A 26,966-nucleotide genomic window follows, 5' to 3' on the forward strand; every position below is an offset into this window, starting at 1 on the left:
GACTGGAGTAGTGAATTGCGGTGGTATTTGCTTTTGACAAGTGAATATGCTACCTTACGTGGGTTATCTAAAGAAAGGGTTTCCCGGGGTGATGATGAGATACGACCTGGAGTCTTGTACATATTCGTTGGATCCTTTTGTGTTAATTCTGATGTCCGGGATGTATTTATCACGAGTTCACAGTTTTGGAAATTTGACCACTATGTATCGTGCTTTGTGTTTTCAATCCATAATTTTGATTTACACATATCTTATTGTTGTGCCTATTGGATTTTAGAGGAAGGAAAAGACATTTGTGAATGATATATAATGTATATAAAGCCTGGACAAACATGTTTAAGATGCCTATTACTCGAACAACAACCGTGTAGGAAACCACAAACGCAGGGTGGTGTGCTGCAATAAACCTACACCTACGGGCTAGTCGTGGCCTGATTTGGTTGGGTCTAGACAGGGCCGGTCCTAAGATTTCAGAGGTCCGGGCGAAACTAAAATTTTAGGCTCATCTTACTATTTTTTCGCATGTATGAGATGATGAAAAATAAATACTTTTAAGTATATAGAACTTCAATATTCATATAATACAATGTTTACATGATACCATAAAAATTTCTCCGTCAATTATTAGAAGCAAGTCCGTGACGATGGAATCAATATCAAACTTGTCCATTAATTTCTTGTCGATGTATAGAGTTGCCAAACCAGTTAACCCCACTCCTACAAATAAGAACAACAACTATTCAGAACCCGAATTATAGGCGAGCATATAGTGAATTACAAGAGAACTGCAGCGGGCGTTCTTACCTTCTATCTTAATCTAGTATGCATATTGGATGATTGCCTGATTGACGACGGCCGAACTGGGACTGCCAACTGCGATGGCCACTGGCCGGCGGACTAGCATGCAGCACCGTAGTCCGCAGGAGGGCAGCAGTCAGCAGATCGTCTTGCGGTCGGTCCGTCGCGATCGGCGAGAGCGAGGGTAGGAACCAGGCGGCCTGGGCGATAGCCACGAACCGCGAGAGGGCGGGCAGGGAATCGAGGCGTCGGGCTCGGGCAAATTGGCGATGTTTCACATATCGATAGATGGAACGGATTTCAGGCGCTGCCTGAAGTCGTGGCCGGCCAGCCAGATTGGAAACCAATAGGAAAAGAAAAGGTCCAACTGTAGACCAAGCCCATCTAAAATCGTAAAACTGCTTTTTTCCGCAATGTACAGTAACCTATACAGAAAATATGGACCCTCAATTTTTCTGGGCCCGGGCGGCCGCCCCGCCAGACCCTCCCCAGGGCCGACCCTGGGTCTAGAAGGGTTGGTTGCTTTTCTAGCAAATCGCAGCGAACCACTGCTCACCACATCATCCCATAAGTTCTTTTTTAAACAAATGCCCATAGGTGCGGAAATGCAATTTTGATCTCAGGTGCATATGCTCCTGCTACAGAGAAAAACATTTTAAAATATTACAAAAAATACAAACACAAATTTCACGCGTATATGTCAACAATCCATATGTGTATGCCAAGTTTCGCGCGAAACCGATAGGTTTTGTGTCCTGTGTAAAAATGACAAGCAAAACGTCTTGTGAAGAGCTTATATTTAGCACCAAATTTTAACTTTTTTACACATGACACAAAAAGTATCGATTTTTCGTGAAACGACTTTGCAAACGCATAGAACATCAAGATGTATCCGTAAAAAAATTTATCGGAATTTTTGGACATTATATAATATGTTGAAATTTAATTTTAAAAACCAGGAGCATGTGCTCCCCGGAGCAGAAACAGCATGTCCCCATAGGTGTAGCATTACCGGGTGTGTTGTCAACAAGCATGCGCGGCTGCTCGGGCAAGAGGGATTGCCCATAGGTGTGGCAACCCATTCCAACTCGGAACTCGGGAGGATATTTTCGGTACCAAATGTGATACTCGAATATTTACGAAAAATGTATAGTATTATGCATATTAACAATTAATGATAAACCAAAATATAATCCCCTATATTTAGAGCTTCAAGGTTGAAGTCCAATTAAGAAAATTATTATTATTATTATTGATAGTACTCAAATATGTCTAATATTCGTGCCTCCTCGGGTGTGTTTTGGATGACTATTTCAATCCAAGTGGACTTGTTACACGCGGACTGAGGACTATATATCTAGGAAAATATGCCAAGTTGCCTACAAGGTAAGGCCACCTCCAACGGTGGATCTCATACGAACATTTCATGTTTGTTTTTGTCCGCGGACAGAAAAACAAGCCCAGGAGAAAACGGATATCAGTCCATTTTTTCTATCCGTTTGACCGCATTCCGAAAGCAAATTTGAGGTATGTTGCCCGTGCATCTACCCTCATAAATGCACGCAGGCCAATACTTGAGAAGAGAGTGTGGCCATTGGCAGTGATTGGTCTATGCTAATGGGATGCGACCCATGAAATATATTCTGAACTGTTGTGTTATTTTTATTGCGCTTAAAATATAAGTAATTTTGCTTTGTAAATTTGCACAGTACTAGTAGTATACACCGTTGGCTACATGCTAATATTTTTTCAAAAACAAGTGAACACTTTTTATCGATAATTTTGCACCATAAATTTGGTTCGTCTATATTGTGTTTCAAAAGGAGGCCAATTATTTTTATATTGACAGTTAGATCTGTAGCTCCCTGTAGTTGACACAAAGAACTAGTATGCTCAATCTCCAAGTCGCATGTCTCCGCAGCTCATTCTAATACTCCCTCTTTTTATTTACTTCGCATTTTAGGTTCAATCAAAGTTAAAATTTATAAACTTTGACCAAAATATAGAAACAAATATCGACATCTATAATAATGAAACTATACATCATGAAGATTCAACCATAGGTTTATATTCTAGGTATTGATATTTTTTCTTCAATGTTGGATTGAACTTTGCCGATCTTGACTTTGAAGAGAGAGTACTGCACGAAAAAAAAAACACCAGGAACACGAGTATAGATCAGAATTCGGAACTAATAACAATGAGGAAAACACAAACATGGATCGATCAGAAGGATGTAGCTCCAGGAACGAACAAGCATTTGTTACAACATTTTTTTCCGATAGAAACCATCGTGGTTCAACAGTGTAATTCCAAACCATGTGTCCATTCAGAACAAGAAAAACAACGCTAACATGAGAAAGATAAGCTGAGTGCGAAACAAATCCTTGCGGTGTTCTTCTGTTCTTATTGGCACCAAATCTGTTTAGCAGATAGCAATGTCCTCCTTGCCTCATCTGCATAAAAGAAACGGTAATTAGTTTGCCCTAACAGAAAAATGAAAAGATAAGCTGAGTGCGAAACAACGTTGTCCGAGAACGCAACAGAATACAGTTGCATACCAAATAACATGATTGAACATTTGATATGTACAATTATGCAGAGAGTAAATTTGACACCTTCAACCCTAAGATCCCACTGTTACACTTAAATTAAGGACTACTGATGAGCTCTTGTTGTTCCAAAGGATGTTTCCCTTTTGACAATATACATGGGAGTTTTGACAAGAGATGTCCTCATTACTTATGCAGCTAATCATCAATCGGGTATAAACTTCAACAAATCTATTAACTAATCCCACAACCACAAAACTAGGAAACTGATAAAGATTTATGTAACAGACCTGCAATGCTTGCAGCAGAAAAATTGGCAGGTATGTTAGCTTCCGATTCAACGGATGCCTTTGCTGTAGCAATCCCAACTGCCACACTTTGCATAATATTCAATCCTCCACATAGAGATGAAAGGACTCCACCAATCAAACAATCGCCAGCACCTGTGAGGCTGATAACCGAGGCAGATGTTGCAGGTAAATGGAAAACACAAGTTCTGGAAGAGCCTTCTCCAGACAAATTAACAGGCATGCTGGGTGCAAAACAGCCCTCCAATTTTTCAAGTAGCTGGGATGAGAAAGTCGTCATGTTACACTTTTGCTGATCCTTCACGATGTTAACGTGCTCTTTGCAACATATGAAAACACCATTCGAGCCAAGTGTCACCAGAAGAAGCTTGATGCCCTTTTCGAGAAGAAAAAACATCGCTGGGCTGAGCATTTCAAACAAATAATCTACAGCTTCCATATTGTTGTTGCACTGATCAAGTTTGACAAACTTATATTTCCCTGGAGTAGACAGCGCGTTTGCCATGGCAACAAGCTCAATCTCATTTGGGGAAGTGCAAGTTATCTGAGAACCATAGAAAATTGTTAAGAAAACTTCAAATATAATAGGAAGAAGTTTACCCTGTCAACTCTTGCCGGACACCCCAGAACTACTTCAAATATAAAACCCTCCAACTATCAAAGCCAGTGAAAGATCACAACTTGAGTTCACTTTCAGTTAAATATCAGTGGCTGTCGCCCCATCGGAAGCCACATCACTTTTTTTTCTGTAGACAGCCACATCACCGAGCGTTGCCATCTAGAAATCTACATACCACTGTTCCAAATCACCTTCACTACCTTTAAGGCTCTAACTGATATTTGAGACTTAGCAATACACGTTACCAGCGGAATTCGAACAGTTATGCTAATTTGTACTTGTTTTAATGGTTGAAGGGTGCAATGTAAACAACTATACAATTAAGATGGTGTTCTCTCGAATCCTTTGCACTCACATGCTCTGCGATTGGCGCAATTCTTGAACTCTTTACCACCGAGACAGGCTCAAACAACACGGGCACCCCTGATTCATATGCTACTGAGAAAAAACACAATGTTTATCATTAACTTTTGACCCTACTCCAAGAAAATACAATACTCCTCAAAAAATATGATCAGAAAAGAGATTAGAGTTCACAAGCATACTAAAAAAAAAAGTATAAACAAAAAACAGTTAGCTTCAGTTCAGTATTAATGTGATAGTATAGTGGTAACAGGTAAGCAGACAAGCTAGGATGTATTGGGGTCGTAGGATCGACCCTTGTGTTGTGTATGGAATTTTCTATTTTGTTTTCGTTTTTCAGAAAAATAAGTACAAATACTTAAAATTTTAAGTAATAAAGCGCCCATTATCAAAAAAGTTAAAATAAGTACAAAGTTTGTTTGAAAATCCCTCCAAAAAAACTCCTGGGAGTTTTAGGTTACTACCGGTTGCCATAACTACTGGTCTCAAAAAATTGCTACCTGATATAGGAAAAAAAATCCTATCCAGATTACATGCACATTAAAATAAATAAGTGAATGAGCCTGTTGGCTCTAGAAGATAATAGGGAAGTGTGAGAGCCTACTTTTGCAAGCAGCTTGAAGTGACTGAGGAGATAAATTGGCATCAAGCATTAGTAGAGGTGCATTAGAGATATGGCGACGGAACTGATATATCCAACTAGGGGTAAGAAAAGTTTCCTGCCCAAAGATAAATGGAGATAAATGTTGGTAACTGACACACACCAGTGTTCAATATTATGGAAACAGCAAATATTGTGTTACATAATTCTTACAACTGCTTGAACACTCGCGACGCCGGCAATTAATTCTCCATTCCCATCAAATACATTTGATACTACTGGGGTTGTAACATCATGAACCTGCAGTATTCCTATGTAATTGTTATGAGATAATGTTTGCTACCAGAAAATAATAAATTATTATTCAGATGGGGAAAAAAAGAATTTAACGATGTTCAGGGTGAAATAATAATTTAAAGAGTTTCTGTAAAGAAGATATCCTATTACCAGAATAACAGTTGAGACCCTCGTGGTGAGTTCTATCCATGCAAAATTGGTGCAAGAAAACTGAAGGTTTTCTGTTAAGTGCAATAACGTCTCCGAGAGAAGTGAACAGCATTGTTTAAGAAAGAGTTGAGGGATCACTACTTAATTATTACAAACAAAGTTAACAGGCTCGTCTTTAAATCATTTTACTTATCATTTAAGCGTAATTTAAGACATGTTAGTTTAGCCAGTTAAAACATATTTATTAAGCTGATTCTATCCAAGTACAATTTCAGTTTTCTTTGTGATAAAAAAACCCGACAGAAGTTTCTTTTAGCACAAAAACATTGATGTACAGGAAAAGATGGATAACTCCACACTTACCATCTGTACATAGTCCAGCTGACCTCCAGTACTTCAGTAAGAAATCCCCTTTCGTAGAATAAAAAAAGTATTGAGCAAATTTTCACTCAAGGCAGGAATGGAAGAGTATTCTAACATGAGTAAAGCAGAAAAACTAGGTCACCATAAGTACAAGACAAGATACCTGCCATATCATTTCCAACAACACTAATCATGAGCGGCTGAGTCCCAAGCTTAGCCATGCACTCAGCAATATTTCTAGCTACTCCCCCGGCGATATACTTAACCTATAAAGTTCAAATACACTATCAAATGGTATTCCACTTAAACATTTCTTGTTTTAACAGAAATAAAGCTAGTAAAGCTCACAAGCTATATGCCCCAAAACTTTTTCGAGGAAATGTAGCACCACTACTTTTCATTCCTTAAGAGAACTAACAGAGCCACAGAGTACATGGGAGAGAAAACTAAGGATGTATAAAATGCATAAGTATCAAACAACATTTGAACAATAGGTGTTCAAAATAATTATGAACCCTAAAAGAACAAAGATGAAGTATTTTACTAACAGAAGATAAAATACTAAAACATCTATAATCTACCTTTGTTCAGAAAACAATCCAATAACGATGATTCTAGAGTACAGAGCTTCTGAGATTCCAGTCTTTTCTTCTAGATATTTTGTCAAATAGAGGATACATCACATAATGCTAAACATATGAAAACACGTTGTAAAGGTTCTCTGTCTTTATATTGAAAAGTGCCATTCAATTGTCCAAATGGGTCTAAAGCTCTTAAGAAACAGTATGATCCCAGCAGCTTCAGCCAACTCGAAAGTATTGTCTAAATCTTGTGTCAGGGCCATGTACGGCCACAAAGCTAGGACAGCAAAAGATACCGATCAATTGATCCACATTGGCTTTCTCTCTCCGACATCAGGGCTTTCTGTACGCTGACGTGAACACGTAATGATCCTCGCACCTGGTCAGCTTCCCCGTTGTTTCACTTGGCCATTCAAGAACGTGATGCTAGCTCTGACTTAGTTCACTACAAATCATACCCTACTATCATTAATATCCCTCAAGGCATTGATTAGCCAAGAATATACAAAGGCAAGCCCAAGCTAGGTTTTGTAGTTCCACTGGACTAAGTTGGGGTAAAAGTATCTGCAAATGCCAATCCCTCTCATGATTGGGATAAGAGAAAATTGAGTGAAAGTTCTGGCAGAACTCCTGAAACCAACGATTTTGGTTGGAAGAAAGTCCATTTTGGTTAGTAAAACCACTCTAATTTGGAAAACTTGGGTTAATATGATTTTGAAGAGAATGACTGGCAGCAAACACAAATCCTATCATGCCGCGATGGTAGAGCACATTTCTACGTTTGCTGCTTTGGTCCTGGGTTTGAGTCTTATTACTCCCAGCACCCCAAATACTACTGCCAGAATTTTCAAATGCCGTAATTTTAATCTGGCCAATTACTTCCCTGGAATTCTGTGAAAAAATATTTTGCTTGTTGGGGCAGTTTTTTTTTTTTTTTTTTTTGACAGCTGCAGAAATATTTTTCGAAACCAAAACTGGCTTCACTGTTCGGAAGAGGGGAGCTTGAGGTTGCCAAGCTTATGGTTGTCAGTTAGCAGACTTTAATTTGAAAGTAGAGGAGTTTGCTGACTACTTGAAAAGTCAAGCCCATTGTAAGAATAGAAAAAGGGATACTATCCTAGCGACAAGAGGACTTTGCTAACTATTTTGCAGTTTTTGTTTTTTGTTTTGCTTGGGACCTACATCTCCCAATCCTAGGGAACAAATTAACACCCTTGTATGAACAATAATAATCATGCAATCAGCAAAATATCATTTGATCCTTCCCAGCTAACAACTCGTGAAAACGAGGGGCATGTTCAAACTTCGAAGCAGGAAGGGCGGTTTACCATCCCAGGGACGGTGGTACCAGGATGTGGCGGCACGGATGGCTTCGCGTGGATGTCCAACACCATTCCGCCGATGATCACCGGGCTCGGTTCTGCCTCCGCCGCGCTTAACGGATTCTGCGCAGCAAAGAGAGACGGATTAAGCGAGATAGGAGAATATGGGCGAGTTAGGAGGGGGCAGAGTGGGATGGCAGTCTGGCGTCTCTTGAAGGTCAGCCCGTACCATGCTAAGGACGAGAGGTGACCGAGGGAGGAGATGGCGGCGGATAGACTCCATCCTCCGGCAGGAAGACGAGGCGGCGTCCTCGGCCATGGTTTACAGGCCCGACGGCGTCGAGAAGACTTTCCGGTCTATGTTTGGGAGCGGCGGCGGCGGCGGCAGGTGCCCAAGTGCGAGTGGGGAATGGCTTGGACCTTGGACGACTTTTTCTGGTGGACCGGAAGTCCGGAACGAGAGTGTGCCACTGCCAGGCATAGATTTTTTTTTTACTTCAAATAAAACACTATCAGAAATAACGCGCATCCCCACAATTTTTTTTACGAACGAGATGAAGCTTTATTTTTCATTATTAATCAACGAGTTTACAAGGATTCCTACACCACCGGATGGTTCATAAAGCCACAAATGCCTATCAGCATGCGCCTCTCTATTTTATTTTTTGTAAATCATTAAGAGCTTTATTACTTTAGTTGATAGGATTAGTCACTCATTAGAGTGCTGATAAGAAAACCTAGGTTATAGTTGATCCACAGGCATCTTCTCCTATCTAGACTAGCTTGTTTAGCGCACAAGTGTATCGCTTAATTAGAGTCACGGCTTACATAAATAACGCTTAAGCTATGTAAAGCTCTCAAAACCTCCCTAATCTCATGACGAACTCTTATGGCTTCATTAACCAACTTCACCACTTCTTTGGTATCAATGTGCCTCTCTATTAACCGAGCGGCACGATCGGTGAGCTACTTGTAAACAAAAAAAATGTGCCTCTCTATTAGCTTCTCGTTGTTTATGGCTAAAACTAGCCTTTAAAAATGTTGCTTCTTTAGCATGATCTCAACAGTAATCATGTATTATGGATCTCGGTTGTTACCTTCTCGGATCTCCTTTATGATATTTAGGCAGTCTGACGCAATCAACACTTGCGAGCCTAAATATCTTAAGGAAGCGAGAGAGTTTCAAAGGCAACTAGCGTCACTAGAGTTTCAGGTATCGTGATTCCTTCGAAAACAACCGTTGAAGCCCCACAGAATTGACAATTGTTGTCCTTGCATACACATGTCACAGCACCACGATTTTGCACTCTGGCTACAGCTCCCTCACTGTTAATTTTCATGATCCCTTCTCCAGGTGGCATCCGTCTCGCTCGCGGCGCTATAGCTGGTCGAAAGCTCGGAACCTCCTCCTTCCTGTGAGTCAGGTTCAGTCCTGCCAAATATCTCGAGATGAACAAGTGTGTTGGTTAGTGGAGCCTGTTATTCTCCTTCATGGATAATCTTTCTCTGTGCCCACCAAATTGCACATAGGGTGAATAGAACTTCGATGAACTGATTCTGACTCAGCGCTTGACTCAAATTTGAAATCCAAATGTGTGGATCCTCCATTATGTCTTCCACCAACGGTAAAACAAGATCATCATCTCATTGCCCACACACTAGCTGTCGTATTACAATCTAATGGCGAGTGTCTCCACGAATCTTTAGCTCCATTGCAAATTGGGCAAATAGCAGACGCCACCATATGGTGATTTGTGCGTAGCACGTCTGTGGGCAACGAAGCCCTGATGCATGTAAAATGCATACATGAAATTTGTACTTTATTAACATGAAATCCCACATATTTGCAACATATATGATGATATTACTATGTTTTATATTGATTTATAGGGATTTACCAATAATCTCATTTATTTGAGGTATAACTCTGCAGAACAGGAAAACCCTGTTTTGTGTATTTTTCACTTTCAAAGACCTATACGGAGTTAAATTGAGCTAGGATTTCTGGGAAGTCATTTTTTCACCGAGAGAAGCAGCATGGGCTTTTGGACCAGATCTGGAGGGCTTGGAAGCCCAAAATAGGGCAGGTGGCACGTCCTAGTGGGCGCCACCCCCCTCTTCCGGTCGTCGATCGTCTAAATCGCTTGATTCTTTCAGGAACCGACGTATTCTGACCTAAAAATAACTATACATATGACCCCCGAGAGTTCTCTGTAGGAGAGTGATACATGTAAATTGCATATATGAACATTGTAGTCTATTGCACTAAAATCCTTATTATATTGCAACTTTATTATATTTATTGGGACTAAATTATTAATAGTTGCAAAAGTGCACAATTTCTTGTTTTAAACTTCATTATGTCAGAAATAGAAAAATATTGAAGGAAATCGATCATTATGGTAAAATCTGGAGTTTCCTCAAATTTGTCCCTCCGGTACTGTTTTCAAAGATACCCCTGAGGATCTCCTAAAATAGTGTTAAATGAAAAAGTTCCAATTAACAAAGTTGTGCGGAATTTCCATATCTTTCATTTGACGTAAAGAATGCCTCAATCGGAATCCGGATGCTCCCGTGGTCACGATATTACTGAAGGGTATAGAGACAGTTTCGAAAACCCGAAAATTAGTGACGTGATTGACACAAACTCTTGCCATATTTGATGGATTCAGCCCAGCCACGACTTTATGGACTCGTAAACTACACAGGGGAGTCCTAGGAAGGTTCTAGAGGTGCACAAGAACCCTTGTATCAAAGGGGCATCAATCCCATGGCCAAGATTGCATATCTACCTCTATATATTGAGGGGAACCCCTTGTTTTGGAGGCCTCATCCATTGTGACGAAAAACCTCCTCCTTGGCAGCCGTGAAGGAGGGGGAAAACCTCCTCCACACCAGCACCAAGTCCAAGGAAGAAGAAGAGGCAAGGGGCCGCTCTCCCCAAGGGCAGCCGTTGCCCTCCTGCTGTCGGCGCCGCCCTCCTACCGCCGTCGGGGCGCTGCCGCCTGACATATGAATCCCCAATGGGTCTGCCGAAGATGGTACCCGGGGTTTACTGAAGGCCCACGAACCGAAGTTTATGAAGCCTGGAAGCTCAAATACGAGTTAGTTTTGGGAAGATAGAGTTATATTAGAAATAAGACTTGTAATTGCTACGGGACGAACTCAAAGAGTCTCCCGGATTCTGTAACTTGCACTACAAGAAAAGTTCTGATAGACAACGTCCCAAAATCGTCCGCTAAGGGGTATTTTTCGTCGCCTATGGGCCTAACCCGACGATATGGGTTCTGTTGTCGAAACTGCGTCAGGCAAAGTCCTACCACGTTTTTTTTCGGTCCGTCGCGCTTGGGCGCCCTTCCGCCACGGAAAATCGGACCGTTGCAGAAGTGTTTCCGGGAGCCCGTTGACTGCTGACGTCATGCAAACTGACACGTGGCAGACGCCGTTAACTGGCAGTTAACGGCGTTAACCGGCTAAACCCCGTGGTAGATGGTAGGCCCACACGAGGCCTGCCACGTCTTAAGCGGGCCGGCCCATTAAGTTTGCGGGCCGGGCCAGATGACTTAGTTTGATCGGTCAATTATATAGCTGGGCTGGTCCATTAGTTACGTGGGCCGGGCCTAACCTCTCAGGTTGACTGGTCAAAACTTTAATGGGCCGCCCTATTTAAAAAGTGGGGTCCACCTTGAAGCAAGTGGGCCGGCCCAATTAGCATGTGGGTCCCACTTTCCTGCTATCGGCTGGCCCATTTAGTACGTGGGGTCCACAATAGATCAAATGGGCTGGCTGACACGCGTACATCACGCGACCGTTGGGAACCCCAAGTGGAAGGTGTGATGCGTAGAGCAGTAAGTTTCCCTCAGTAAGAAACCAAGGTTTATCGAACCAGTAGGAGTCAAGAAGCACGTTAAAGGTTGATGGCGGCGGAGTGTAGTGCGGCGCAACACCAGGGATTCCGGCGCCAACGTGGAACCTGCACAACACAACCAAATTAATTTGCCCCAACGTGACAGTGAGGTTGTCAATCTCACCGGCTTGCTGTAACAAAGGATTAGATGTATAGTGTGGATGATGATTGTTTTCATAAAACAGTAGAACAAGTATTGTAGTAGATTGTATTCGATTAAAAGAATGGACCGGGGTCCACAGTTCACTAGAGGTGTCTCTCCCATAAGAATAAGCATGTTGGGTGAACAAATTACAGTTGGGCAATTGACAAATAAAGAGGGCATGACCATGCACATACATGTTATGATGAGTATTGTGAGATTTAATTGGGCATTACGACAAAGTACATAGACCGCTATCCAGCATGCATCTATGCCTAAAAAGTCCACCTTCAGGTTATCATCCAAACCCCTTCCAGTATTAAGTTGCAAACAACAGACAATTGCATTAAGTATGGTGCGTAATGTAATCAACACATACATCCTTAGACATAGCATCGATGTTTTATCCCTAGTGGCAACAGCACATCCACAACCTTAGAACTTTTACATCGTCCTGTCCCATTTAATGGAGGCATGAACCCACTATCGAGCATAAATACTCCCTCTTGGACTTACAAGCAAAAACTTGGCCAGAGCCTCTACTAGTAACGGAGAGCATGCAAGATCATAAACAACACATAGATAATAGATTGATAATCAACATAACATAGCATTCACTATTCATCGGATCCCAACAAACACAACATGTAGCATTACAGATAGATGATCTTGATCATGTTAGGCAGCTCACAAGATCCAACAATGATAGCACAATTAGGAGAAGACGACCATCTAGCTACTGCTATGGACCCATAGTCCAGGGGTAAACTACTCACTCATCACTCCGGAGGAGACCATGGCGATGAAGAGTCCTCCGGGAGATGATTCCCCTCTCCGGCAGGGTGCCGGAGGCGATCTCCTGAATCCCCCGAGATGGGATTGGCGGCGGCGTCTCTGGAAGGTTTTCCGTATCGTGGCTCTCGGTACTGGAGTTATTATCGACGAAGGCTTAAGTAGGCGGAGGAGGTAGGTTTAGGGGTGACGCGAGGGGCCCACACAACAGGGCCGCGCGACCAGGGGGTCGGCCGCGCCGCCCTGGCGTGTCGCCGCCTCGTCGCCCCACTTCGTTTCCTCTCCGGTGTTCTGGAAGCTTCGTGGAAAAATAAGATCCTAGGCGTTGATTTCGTCCAATTCCGAGAATATTTCCTTACTAGGATTTCTGAAACCAAAAACAGCGACTTGACAAGCGGCTCTTCGGCATCTCGTTAATAGGTTAGTGCCGGAAAATGCATAAATATGACATAAAGTATGCATAAAACATGTAGGTATCATCAATAAAGTGGCATGGAACATAAGAAATTATCGATACGTTGGAGACGTATCAGCATGCCCAAGCTTAGTTCCTGCTCGTCCCGAGTAGGTAAACGATAACAAAGATAATTTCTGAAGTGACATGCCATCATAATCTTGATCATACTATTGTAAGCACATGTAATGAATGCAATGATCAAAGCAATGGTAAATGTAATGAGTAAACAAATGAATCATATAGCAAAGACTTTTCATGAATAGTACTTTCAAGACAAGCATCAATAAGTCTTGCATAAGAGTTAACTCATAAAGCAATAAATTCAAAGTAAAGGCATTGAAGCAACACAAAGGAAGATTAAGTTTCAGCGGTTGCTTTCAACTTGTAACATGTATATCTCATGGATAGTTGTCAACATAAAGTAATATAATAAGTGCAATATGCAAGTATGTAGGAATCAATGCACAGTTCACACAAGTGTTTGCTTCTTGAGATGGAGAGAAATAGGTGAACTGACTCAACATAAAAGTAAAAGAAAGGCCCTTCGCAGAGGGAAGCATCGACTGCTATATTTGTGCTAGAGCTTTGGTTTTGAAAACAAGAAACAATTTTGTCAACGGTAGTAATAAAGCATATGCATCATGTAAATTATATCCTACAAGTTGCAAGCCTCATGCATAGTATAGTAATAGTGCCCGCACCTTGTCCTAATTAGCTTGGATTACCTGGATTATCATCGCAATACATATGTTTTAACCAAGTGTCACAAAGGGGTACCTCTATGCCGCCTGTACAAAGGTCTAAGGAGAAAGCTCGCATTGGATATCTCGCTTTTGATTATTCTCAACTTAGACATCCATACCGGGACAACATAGACAACAGATAATTGACTCCTCTTTAATGCATAAGCATTCAACAATAATTAATTTTCTCATATGAGATTGAGGATATTTGTCCAAAACTGAAACTTAAACCATGAATCATGGCTTTAGTTAGCGGCCCAATGTTCTTCTCTAACAGTATGCATGCTCTAACCATTCAACTCATGGTAAATCGCCCTTACTTCAGACAAGTGATAACCCACAAGTATAGGGGATCGCGGCAGTCTTCGAGGGAAGTAAAACCCAAATTTATTGATTCGACACAAGGGGAGGTAAAGAATACTTATAAGCCTTAACAACTGAGTTGTCAATTCAGCTGCACCTGAAAAAGCACTAGCAACAGGGGTGATGTAAAAGTAGCAGTAATATGAGAGCAGTAGTAACAGTAACACAGCAGCAGTAATAGCGACACAGGAGCAATGACACCAGAAAATAGTTGATACTACTTCCAATGACATGTAGAACGAGTATATGATGATGAGAGATGGACCGGGGTTCCCAGCGATCTACACTAGTGGTAACTCTCCAATAACAAGTGACAAGTGTTGGGTGAACAAATTACAGTTGGGCAATTGATAGGATTGATAAAGCATTAAGATAGAACATCAATTCATTAATCATGTAGGCATATTTTCCATATATAGTCGTACGTGCTCGCAATGAGAAACTTGCACAACATCTTTTGTCCTACCAGCCGGTGGCAGCCAGGCCTCAAGGGAATCTACTGGCTATTAAGGTACTCCTTTTAATAGAGCACCGGAGCAAAGCATTAACACTTGGTGAAAACATGTGATCCTCATACCTACGCCTTCCCCTCCAGTTGTCCCAATTTCTGTCACTTTGGGGCCTTTGGTTCGGGACATAGACATGTGCATACAACTTGTAGATACAATCTAAGCAATAATTATAGAGCTTAAATCTAAGATCATGCCACTCGGGCCCTAGTGACAAGCATTAAGCATAACAAGATTGCAGCAACAATAACTTCACAAACTTTATAGATAGACTAATCATAATGTATCATCCATCGGATCCCAACAAACACAACACCGATTACATCAGATGGATCTCAATCATGTAAGGCAACTCATGAGATCATTGTATTGAAGTACATAGGACAGAGAGTACCAACTAGCTACTGCTAGAACCCGTAGTCCATGGGGGAACTACTCACGGAGCATGATGGAGGCGGTGGCGTCGATGGAGATGGCTTCCGGGGACACTTCCCCGTCCCGGCAGGGTGCCGGAACAGAGACTTCTGTCCCCCGAATTGGAGTTTCGCGATGGTGGCGGCGCCCCTGGAGTCTTTCTGGAGTTTCGTCAATTGGTATCGAGTTTTTAGGTCGAAAGGGCTTATATAGGCGAAGAGGCGGCGCAGGAGGGGCGACAGGGTGGCCCCACACCAGGCCGGCCCGGCCAGGGTGTAGCTGTAACATCCGGATTTTTGGGAGCAAAATTTTTTTTCCTAAACAAAGGATGTTGCAACGCGGTCAAATAAAATGATTTTATTTGGAGTTCTTAAAATTAATTCTTCGGAGTTAATTTTCTATTTGAAGAGATATTATTTCCTTTTTCTATTTGAATTTGAGGTCAATTTGCATATTTGCTTCTTATTGGTTCTTGGTGCAAAGATCATTGGTTAACCACATGCACGTGCATGTATGCCATTCTAGGTTGCCCACTTGCCCCTGCACCAACACGTCGTGTGCTCTTCTTTTCTTTTCTTTCCCTGTATACGTACTAGTACGGTAGTACCTCTTCTCCATTCTTTTTCTTTGATCGAATGGCAACCTAGGGCCTTAAGGCTATTTGATTAGCAGCACCGCCCGACCAGCCCAGCCGAGAGACCCGTACAGGCACGCACAGGACAGTCACACGACTTCGACCGAACGAGGCGAATATAATTCCAGCACATGAAGAGACGAGCTCTCCTCATCTTCTCGCATTCACGGATGAAGGAAACACCAGCGAAAACGCTTCCCACTAGAAACTGCTGCTTTCAATCTCTCTTTGATTCTGCCCATTATTATGCACACAGTTTTGCTCCTATTTAGTCCCGGTTAGATGCCCAGACCTCTCCTTTTCCAACTCGCCCTTTCATCTGAGCCTAGGCTCTCCATCCGATCCAATCTCGCGAGAGCTCCGGTTGGACGCCGCTCGCGTTCCCGACGATCCGGTGCACGAGGGACGGAGCTACTGCGCCAGGAGGATCACCGAGACGAGGGGAGCTCATCCACGGAACAAGAAGGACGAATCTCTGCTCACCGACGGCACCCACGGCAACGACGACAACTCGGTTCACCGACTTCAACCACGAACTGCGACGAACTCGGTGAGAACCAGCCGTTTGTTTTGCTCGGAACGCGATCCCCATCCATAGAGCTACCTCCTAGACATGATCCTAAGCCTTAGTTCGGTAGTTCGTCGCGTTGCCGGTGAACCGAATGCCATCCGGTGACATCGTCAGTTTAGTCCACGTAGAAGAGTTTGCTGATCTAGAGCCGAACTTAGAAAACGTACTACGTTACCTGGAGAAACCAGTAGTGGTCTTAGTTTACTTGTATCCGATGTTTATCAAACTATTTTTTTGAAAGATTGAGCTAATGTGTTGCATCACTAGCATAGTAGTCTGCATGTGCTGTAGTTACGTACAACCTAATGTACTGCTGCTAGGCTTGCTTTTCTAGTTTGAACCCGATGCATTTATTATGATGTGAATGCCATCTAGTTGCATGTGCTGGCTATATAGTGGTTTTTGCAAATCGATTATACTTGCATAGATATAGATGTATTTGGTAGAATTGATGATATCCTCTCTGCATGGTTTTGCACTTACTTACACATGCTTAGCTATATGTGTATTTTCTAGTTCCAATTAATGGTGTACGTACATATAGTCTACTGTTAATTAGCAAGTTCAGTTTTTATCAGTAGAACATGTCAAATTGTTATAAATTCATCATGTGTAGACTAGATCAATCATATGTTTTTTGTTGTTGTTGCAAGTAGCCCATCAGAAAGATTAATTTAACATGTAATCTTTTTGTTAGCACGCTCATGTTAGATGTCGCCCTAATTCCATGCTACTGTTAAAGTCACTATAGTTCATGCATATTAGTTGTTGCTCTGGTGGCATGTATACATTATTCTAATCCTGGATTATTTACGTATGCTTGTGTATGACTAGTAGCATGTAGTCTAGTTGCACATTACATTTTAATTATGTGCCATCTATACATGTCCGCTCAATATATTTTTCTAAATTATTTTGTTATCCGATATAGAACGGTCGCCATGTCTTATGCCTTATCCGTTAGTACCCGAATCCCACACAAGCCATTTCGGTTTCCTTCCGGTATTCTTAGTGTATACCGATCATCACACTCTTTATTTGGTTCTTATTTGCCACTTTCCATTCGAATCGTCTTTCGTTGTATTGCTTGTATTTATTTGTATTGTTATTGCTTCGATACGATGATTAGGGGGAAACGGAGAGTGGTACAATCACGACCAAGGAAGTGCAAAGCAGGAGTTTGACAACGAAGGCATGCCCTCTCATCATATTTATCCCAGTTTTACAAATTGCATGCTATTTTATGTTTTACAAATATATATGCTATTTTATTCCAGTAGCTAGCGTGTCGATTGACACACCAACCTTGATCTGCTTGTCGCCTTTTACTTGATACCCTGAGTAGAAATTATATAATAATCCTGATAGAGTAGAGATGCTTAGCTTGCTAAATATTCATTAGGATACTTCCTATTGCCTCTTTGGAGGAATTGATCGACCTTCGGGTCAAACATAACCTTTTGAAAGTTGTTGAGCTTGTTAAGCTGGGCTGTTTAGCCATTGTTGTTTCTCTACTCTCTCTTCTACTCTGGGTGAAACTTACCATCTAAACATGGCGCGGGCGACAGCTGAATCAAATGTTGAAGGAGCGATTGTCTGCCCTTCACAAGTTGGAGGGAGCAATCCGTCGTTCGTGCCGCATAAGGGTCCTAATAAGTCTTGGATTTGAAGATTGTGACAATCGTACAACCACATGCTATATGGGCACTGGCCTGGTTAAGTAAGTTAGTCAGCCTTAGGTGTTGATGTCGCCGTACCGCAGATGAGGTGGCTGCCTACGGGAGAACCTTCGGCACAGATGGGGGGACCGGTTTGAGGACGTACTCTCAGTACCGTGCGCCAGACCCGGTGGGCATGTCACATCTTTGGGGGATCTAGCTAAAAGACCTTGTCACAATCCCTCTGCCGGTACACCAAATGGTGTGTACTAAACCAGAGGCCACTGGTGGGCAACAAGACGGGGTTGTGTCGTGTGGGCAAAGTGTACAACCTCTGCAGAGTTAAAACTATTCGAATAGCCGTGTCCACGGTCATGGACGACACATGAATCTTTCTTGACATACAGGAACCTGTCTTGCTATTTCCCTCTTCACCTCTCTCTCCTTTCCATCCTTTTCCCTGGAATCCGAATCCTATGAGATACGTGAGTTGTCAAGGACAACCACATTGATGAGAAATATTACACTCATTATAAAACATGTTTTCGTCTAAAACTGCTTTTATCAAATGTATTGCAAATAAAATTGGCTTTTATGCAAAAGAACCTACAGCCTTCCTTTGAAGCCTCATGTAGATATATTAGGTCTTGCATCGAGGGGGCATGTTGAGTACGAAATGTACTCATGGCAAAACTATTGTTGATATTCAGAGTACTATGAAGATGGTGAAGACTATGGCGACTACGACGATGCTGAGGAGTGAGGCCTCGTGGACTACATCGACTGCCTGTGGCTGAGATGGAGTTACTTCGCATTTTATTATCCGCTGTGCTTTCTGGTTGTAATAAATGTCACAAGACATTTCACTATGTGGCTCAAACTTTGTAATAATTATTACTCTTTGCACGTTCTGCAATGATATTCATTTCGCTGTGTCGTCAACTTGATCTTGGGATTGACGAGTAACACAGGGGGGTCGGAATGTTATGTTCCGGTTCTCACAGAAGTGGTATCAGAGCCGACGTCGACCTAGTCACGTGGCCTTAGTTAGAATGGAAAAACCTTTAGGCAAATTTTCTTTTGTTAAAAACAAAAAAAAAATATTTATAAAAATCCTCGTAGTCTAATTTTTGACTATTGCTATTCCTTGTCTCATCTTCTTCACCATTGTGTTTTGATTCTTCTTCCCTAGCTACTTCTTTAGTATACCATATCCTACATAGGAGAAGTCATCTCAAGAATGCATGGATACAAGAGCCTTATAACAAGAACTTCATTCTTCAATACTGAAGATGCCAAGAGAAGACAAACATATAGGATAAGTTTTTGTAGAACCCTTTAGATAGGTACTACGTATGCTAGAAATTTTTGTGAGTATCGACTACATTTGTTTGTTGTTTTATGTAGTCATACTAAAACCTTATTTTCCAAAATAATTTGCTTGAAGTTTTTATTTGGTTTTTATGTGCACACTTTCTTATATGTTGGTTACGGGTTAGTTTATTTCCCTCTCGTCTATCCTGACCCCAAGCGACACCATGATGAATGCCAATCAAGGTTGTGATCACAAAGGAGGAGGACACAAAAGTGGACATGGATGTGGACCAACTTTTGAAGATAAACTTGTTGAGGGTGAAGTCCATGGTACTGATGCTAACACTCAAGATGGAGGCAACATTGTGTACTACAAGCTGCATTAGCACCCCATACTGTAGCTGATAGCTTTGAACAGCTTGAAGGAGATGGTTGTGTCAGATGTTAGAGTTGTTAAGGAATACCCAGATGTCTTTCCGGATGAGTTACCAGGTCTACCACCAGATCGTGAGATAGAGTTTTCCATCGAGTTAGTCCCAGGCACCGCTCCTATAGCAAAGAGACCGTATAGAATGCCAGCAAATGAGCTAGTTGAGATGAAGAAGCAAATTCAGGAGCTTATAGAGAAGGGATATATTAGACCGAGCACCTCACCTTGGGGAGCACCTATGTTGTTTGTGAAGAAGAAGGACGGTACCATGCGAATGTGTGTGGATTATCGTGCCCTAAATGAAGTAACCATCAAGAACAAATATCCTTTGCCAAGGATCGATGATATGTTTGATCAGTTGAAAGGAACTTCTGTCTTCTCAAAGATAGATCTCAGGTCAGGATACCATTAGTTGAAGATCCGACCTGAAGACATACCCAAGACAGCCTTTGTTACTAGGTATGGTCTGTATGAGTTTCTGGTAATGTCATTTGGACTCACAAATGTACCAGCTTACTTCATGAATCTCATGAACAAAGTGTTCATGGATTGCTTGGATAAATTCGTCGTTGTGTTTATTGATGATGTATTGATCTACTCCCATAATGAAGAAGAGCATGAGAAACATCTTCGAATTGTTTTGGAAAGGCTTAGAGAACATCAACTATGCGAAGTTTAGTAAGTGCGAGTTTTGGTTGAAGCAAGTGGACTTTCTTGGTCATGTTATCTCAGCTGAAGGAGTAGCAGTGGATCCAGCTAAAGTGGAGTCAGTACTTAGCTGGAAACAACCAAAGAATGTATCAGAGATACGCAGTTTCCTCGGACTTGCAGGATACTACCGCCGCTTCATAGAAGATTTCTCAAGGATTGCAAGGCCGATGACACAATTGATCAAGAAGGATAACAAGTATGAGTGGACACCAGCTTGCGAAACGAGTTTCCAAGAACTCAAGAGAAGATTGACATCTGCTCCAGTGTTAATACTGCCGGATATTCGAAAGGACTTTGAAGTTTATTGTGATGCTTCTAAACAAGGATTGGGCTGTGTGCTCATGCAACAAGGCAATGTTCTAGCCTATGCATCAAGACAATTACGTTCCCATGAAGTGAACTATCCTACCCATGATTTGGAATTGGCTGCCGTGGTACATGCTTTGAAGATTTCGAGGCACTACCTTATTGGTAACCGTTGTGAAATATATACAGATCACAAAAGTTTGAAGTACATTATTTTCACTCAACCGGATTTGAACCTCAGACAAAGGAGATGGCTAGAATTAATTATGGACTATAATATTGGCGTCAATTACCACCCTGGTAAAGCGAATGTAGTAGCTGATGCGTTGAGCAGAAAAGTTTATTGTAATAACTTGATGATTCAAGAAGCTCAACCAGAACTTCATGAAGAATTCAGGAAGTTAAACTTGAATGTGAGCCTCGCTGAGAATGAGGATGTGCTAGAAGTCAAGTTCACTCTAGAGGATCAAGTTAGAGAGGCTCAGAAAAATGATAAGGGAATCGAAGAGATTCGAGAAAAGATCAAGTTGGGAGAAGCACTTGAGTATAAGGAGGATGAAAAGGGAAATATTTGGTTCCGAGATCGTTTATTGGTGCCAGACCAAAAGGATCTCAAGGATTCAATCATGAAGGAAGCGTATGAATCAGCATACTCCATACACCCGGGAAGTGCAAAGATGTATCATGATCTTAGAGATAGTTTCTGGTGGTCAAGCATGAAACGTGAGATTGCGGAGTATGTTTCAAGATGTGATGTATGCCGAAGGGTCAAGGCTGAGCATCAGAAGCCTGCTGGATTGCTTCAACCACTCAAGGTCCATGAGTGGAAATGGGAAGAAATAGGGATGGACTTCATTACTGGCCTTCCAAGGACATCTTCCGGATATGATTCAATCTGGGTCATCGTGGATCGATTAACCAAGTCAGCTCATTTTAGTCCGGTGAAGACTTCTTATAATGGGGAGAAATTGGCTGAGTTATACATGGCTAGAATTGTTTGCCTACACGGAGTTCCTAAAAAGATTGTATCTGATCGAGGTACTCAGTTCACCACAAGGTTTTGGAAGAAGATACATGAAGTTCTGGGCACACAGTTGAATTTCAGTACCGCTTACCATCCGCAGACTGATGGACAAACCGAGCGAGTGAACCAAATCTTAGAAGACATGCTTCGGGCATGTGCTCTAACTTTCCAGCGCACTTGGGACAAGAGTTTGCCATACGCAGAATTCTCTTACAATAATAGCTTTCAAGCAAGCTTGCAGATGTCTCCATTTGAAGCCTTATATGGACGGAAGTGTCGTACCCCACTCAATTGGCATGAAGTGGGAGAGAACCAAGTGTTTGGACCCGATACTCTAGAGGAGGCAGACAAACAAGTGAAGATGATCCAGGAAAGGCTACGGGCTGCCCAGTCTAGACCAAAGGTGTATGCCGATAGACGTCGACATGAGTTATCTTTTGAGAAAGGTGATGAGGTGTACTTGAAGGTATCCCCACTTCGCGGGATGCGACGTTTTGAACTCAAGGGGAAGTTAGCACCTCGATACATTGGACCTTTCACAATCACCGCCCGACGTGGAGAAGTTGCTTATGAGTTAGCATTACCCGAGAAGCTATCGAAAGTGCATAATGTATTTCATGTGTCTCAGCTGAAGAAATGTTTTAATAAGCCAGAGGAAGAGGCTTGGAAAACATTGTTGGATGCCATAGAAGTTCAAGATGACTTGACTTATGAAGAGTACCCCGTTAAAATTCTCGATGAACAATTGAGAACAACTAGAAGGAATGTGATCAAGTTCTGCAAAGTTCAATGGAACAACCATAGCGAGGAAGAAGCGACATGGGAGCGGGAAGATGCCCTTCGGAAAGAGTTTCCAAATCTTTTCTCTTAGGCCGAATCTCGGGGTCGAGATTCCTTTTAAGGGGGGTAGAATTGTAACATCCGGATTTTTGGGAGCAAAATTTTTTTTCCTAAACAAAGGATGTTGCAACGCGGTCAAATAAAATGATTTTATTTGGAGTTCTTAAAATTAATTCTTCGGAGTTAATTTTCTATTTGAAGAGATATTATTTCCTTTTTCTATTTGAATTTGAGGTCAATTTGCATATTTGCTTCTTATTGGTTCTTGGTGCAAAGATCATTGGTTAACCACATGCACGTGCATGTATGCCATTCTAGGTTGCCCACTTGCCCCTGCACCAACACGTCGTGTGCTCTTCTTTTCTTTTCTTTCCCTGTATACGTACTAGTACGGTAGTACCTCTTCTCCATTCTTTTTCTTTGATCGAATGGCAACCTAGGGCCTTAAGGCTATTTGATTAGCAGCACCGCCCGACCAGCCCAGCCGAGAGACCCGTACAGGCACGCACAGGACAGTCACACGACTTCGACCGAACGAGGCGAATATAATTCCAGCACATGAAGAGACGAGCTCTCCTCATCTTCTCGCATTCACGGATGAAGGAAACACCAGCGAAAACGCTTCCCACTAGAAACTGCTGCTTTCAATCTCTCTTTGATTCTGCCCATTATTATGCACACAGTTTTGCTCCTATTTAGTCCCGGTTAGATGCCCAGACCTCTCCTTTTCCAACTCGCCCTTTCATCTGAGCCTAGGCTCTCCATCTGATCCAATCTCGCGAGAGCTCCGGTTGGACGCCGCTCGCGTTCCCGACGATCCGGTGCACGAGGGACGGAGCTACTGCGCCAGGAGGATCACCGAGACGAGGGGAGCTCATCCACGGAACAAGAAGGACGAATCTCTGCTCACCGACGGCACCCACGGCAACGACGACAACTCGGTTCACCGACTTCAACCACGAACTGCGACGAACTCGGTGAGAACCAGCCGTTTGTTTTGCTCGGAACGCGATCCCCATCCATAGAGCTACCTCCTAGACATGATCCTAAGCCTTAGTTCGGTAGTTCGTCGCGTTGCCGGTGAACCGAATGCCATCCGGTGACATCGTCAGTTTAGTCCACGTAGAAGAGTTTGCTGATCTAGAGCCGAACTTAGAAAACGTACTACGTTACCTGGAGAAACCAGTAGTGGTCTTAGTTTACTTGTATCCGATGTTTATCAAACTATTTTTTTGAAAGATTGAGCTAATGTGTTGCATCACTAGCATAGTAGTCTGCATGTGCTGTAGTTACGTACAACCTAATGTACTGCTGCTAGGCTTGCTTTTCTAGTTTGAACCCGATGCATTTATTATGATGTGAATGCCATCTAGTTGCATGTGCTGGCTATATAGTGGTTTTTGCAAATCGATTATACTTGCATAGATATAGATGTATTTGGTAGAATTGATGATATCCTCTCTGCATGGTTTTGCACTTACTTACACATGCTTAGCTATATGTGTATTTTCTAGTTCCAATTAATGGTGTACGTACATATAGTCTACTGTTAATTAGCAAGTTCAGTTTTTATCAGTAGAACATGTCAAATTGTTATAAATTCATCATGTGTAGACTAGATCAATCATATGTTTTTTGTTGTTGTTGCAAGTAGCCCATCAGAAAGATTAATTTAACATGTAATCTTTTTGTTAGCACGCTCATGTTAGATGTCGCCCTAATTCCATGCTACTGTTAAAGTCACTATAGTTCATGCATATTAGTTGTTGCTCTGGTGGCATGTATACATTATTCTAATCCTGGATTATTTACGTATGCTTGTGTATGACTAGTAGCATGTAGTCTAGTTGCACATTACATTTTAATTATGTGCCATCTATACATGTCCGCTCAATATATTTTTCTAAATTATTTTGTTATCCGATATAGAACGGTCGCCATGTCTTATGCCTTATCCGTTAGTACCCGAATCCCACACAAGCCATTTCGGTTTCCTTCCGGTATTCTTAGTGTATACCGATCATCACACTCTTTATTTGGTTCTTATTTGCCACTTTCCATTCGAATCGTCTTTCGTTGTATTGCTTGTATTTATTTGTATTGTTATTGCTTCGATACGATGATTAGGGGGAAACGGAGAGTGGTACAATCACGATCAAGGAAGTGCAGAGCAGGAGTTTGACAACGAAGGCATGCCCTCTCATCATATTTATCCCAGTTTTACAAATTGCATGCTATTTTATGTTTTACAAATATATATGCTATTTTATTCCAGTAGCTAGCGTGTCGATTGACACACCAACCTTGATCTGCTTGTCGCCTTTTACTTGATACCCTGAGTAGAAATTATATAATAATCCTGATAGAGTAGAGATGCTTAGCTTGCTAAATATTCATTAGGATACTTCCTATTGCCTCTTTGGAGGAATTGATCGACCTTCGGGTCAAACATAACCTTTTGAAAGTTGTTGAGCTTGTTAAGCTGGGCTGTTTAGCCATTGTTGTTTCTCTACTCTCTCTTCTACTCTGGGTGAAACTTACCATCTAAACATGGCGCGGGCGACAGCTGAATCAAATGTTGAAGGAGCGATTGTCTGCCCTTCACAAGTTGGAGGGAGCAATCCGTCGTTCGTGCCGCATAAGGGTCCTAATAAGTCTTGGATTTGAAGATTGTGACAATCGTACAACCACATGCTATATGGGCACTGGCCTGGTTAAGTAAGTTAGTCAGCCTTAGGTGTTGATGTCGCCGTACCGCAGATGAGGTGGCTGCCTACGGGAGAACCTTCGGCACAGATGGGGGGACCGGTTTGAGGACGTACTCTCAGTACCGTGCGCCAGACCCGGTGGGCATGTCACATCTTTGGGGGATCTAGCTAAAAGACCTTGTCACAATCCCTCTGCCGGTACACCAAATGGTGTGTACTAAACCAGAGGCCACTGGTGGGCAACAAGACGGGGTTGTGTCGTGTGGGCAAAGTGTACAACCTCTGCAGAGTTAAAACTATTCGAATAGCCGTGTCCACGGTCATGGACGACACATGAATCTTTCTTGACATACAGGAACCTGTCTTGCTATTTCCCTCTTCACCTCTCTCTCCTTTCCATCCTTTTCCCTGGAATCCGAATCCTATGAGATACGTGAGTTGTCAAGGACAACCACATTGATGAGAAATATTACACTCATTATAAAACATGTTTTCGTCTAAAACTGCTTTTATCAAATGTATTGCAAATAAAATTGGCTTTTATGCAAAAGAACCTACAGCCTTCCTTTGAAGCCTCATGTAGATATATTAGGTCTTGCATCGAGGGGGCATGTTGAGTACGAAATGTACTCATGGCAAAACTATTGTTGATATTCAGAGTACTATGAAGATGGTGAAGACTATGGCGACTACGACGATGCTGAGGAGTGAGGCCTCGTGGACTACATCGACTGCCTGTGGCTGAGATGGAGTTACTTCGCATTTTATTATCCGCTGTGCTTTCTGGTTGTAATAAATGTCACAAGACATTTCACTATGTGGCTCAAACTTTGTAATAATTATTACTCTTTGCACGTTCTGCAATGATGTTCATTTCGCTGTGTCGTCAACTTGATCTTGGGATTGACGAGTAACACAGGGGGGTCGGAATGTTATGTTCCGGTTCTCACAGTAGCCCGCGCGGCCCACATGTGTGGTGGCCCCCTGGCTCTCCTCCGACTCCCCTTCGGTGTTCTGGAGCCTTCCGGGAAAAATAAGATCTTGGGTCTTTGTTTCGTCCAATTCCGAGAATATTGCCCGAACAGCCTTTCTGGAACCAAAAACAGCAGAAAACAGGAACTGGCACTGTGGCATCTTGTTAATAGGTTAGTTCCGGAAAACGCATGAAATCATTATAAAGTGCAAGCAAAACATGTAAGTATTGTCATAAAACAAGCATGGAACATCAGAAATTATGGATACGTTGGAGACGTATCAGCATCCCCAAGCTTAGTTCCTACTCGTCCTCGAGTAGGTAAACGATAAAAAGAATAATTTCTGTAGTGACATGCTACTTACATAACCTTGATCATACTATTATAAAGCATATGAGATGAATGAAGTGACTCAAGGCAATGATCTATAGTTGCTAACAAATAGATAACATATAGCAAAACTTTTCATGAATAGTACTTTCAAGACAAGTATCAAAAGCCTTGCATAAGAGTTA

General features: G+C 42.1%; 1 protein-coding gene and 2 long non-coding RNA genes across 5 annotated transcripts; 2 read left to right on the top strand and 1 right to left on the bottom strand.

Annotated features, from left to right (window-relative positions):
- Positions 1-2,999: 2,999 nt before the first annotated feature.
- LOC127326191 (pseudouridine kinase) lies at positions 3,000-8,414 on the bottom strand. Of its 3 annotated transcripts, none has more exons than XM_051353055.2 (9): positions 8,184-8,414; positions 7,961-8,077; positions 6,215-6,317; positions 6,052-6,099; positions 5,455-5,552; positions 5,245-5,359; positions 4,633-4,712; positions 3,641-4,202; positions 3,000-3,254 (listed from the first exon to the last, which is right to left on the bottom strand). In XM_051353055.2, the coding sequence occupies exons 1-9, from the start codon at positions 8,271-8,273 to the stop codon at positions 3,205-3,207; spliced, it is 1,263 nt and encodes a 420-aa protein (XP_051209015.1). In that variant the 5' UTR covers positions 8,274-8,414; the 3' UTR covers positions 3,000-3,204. The 3 variants fall into 3 exon arrangements, with proteins under 3 accessions (XP_051209015.1, XP_051209014.1, XP_051209016.1); XM_051353054.2 differs by having other exon boundaries at positions 4,633-4,715; XM_051353056.2 differs by lacking the exons at positions 5,245-5,359; positions 5,455-5,552 and having other exon boundaries at positions 4,633-4,715.
- A 7,666-nt stretch (positions 8,415-16,080) lies between these two features.
- LOC139838909 (uncharacterized) lies at positions 16,081-19,086 on the top strand. Its single transcript, XR_011756726.1, has 3 exons — positions 16,081-16,465; positions 17,616-17,678; positions 18,855-19,086. It is a non-coding gene; the product is annotated as an uncharacterized lncRNA (long non-coding RNA).
- A 4,281-nt stretch (positions 19,087-23,367) lies between these two features.
- On the top strand, positions 23,368-26,361 carry LOC139838910 (uncharacterized). The gene is made up of 3 exons (XR_011756727.1): positions 23,368-23,746; positions 24,897-24,959; positions 26,136-26,361. It is a non-coding gene; the product is annotated as an uncharacterized lncRNA (long non-coding RNA).
- The last annotated feature ends 605 nt before the right edge of the window (positions 26,362-26,966 follow it).

Source organism: Lolium perenne, chromosome 4 (assembly GCF_019359855.2).
Source record: "Lolium perenne isolate Kyuss_39 chromosome 4, Kyuss_2.0, whole genome shotgun sequence".
In the NCBI taxonomy this organism is placed as follows: Eukaryota; Viridiplantae; Streptophyta; class Magnoliopsida; order Poales; family Poaceae; genus Lolium; species Lolium perenne.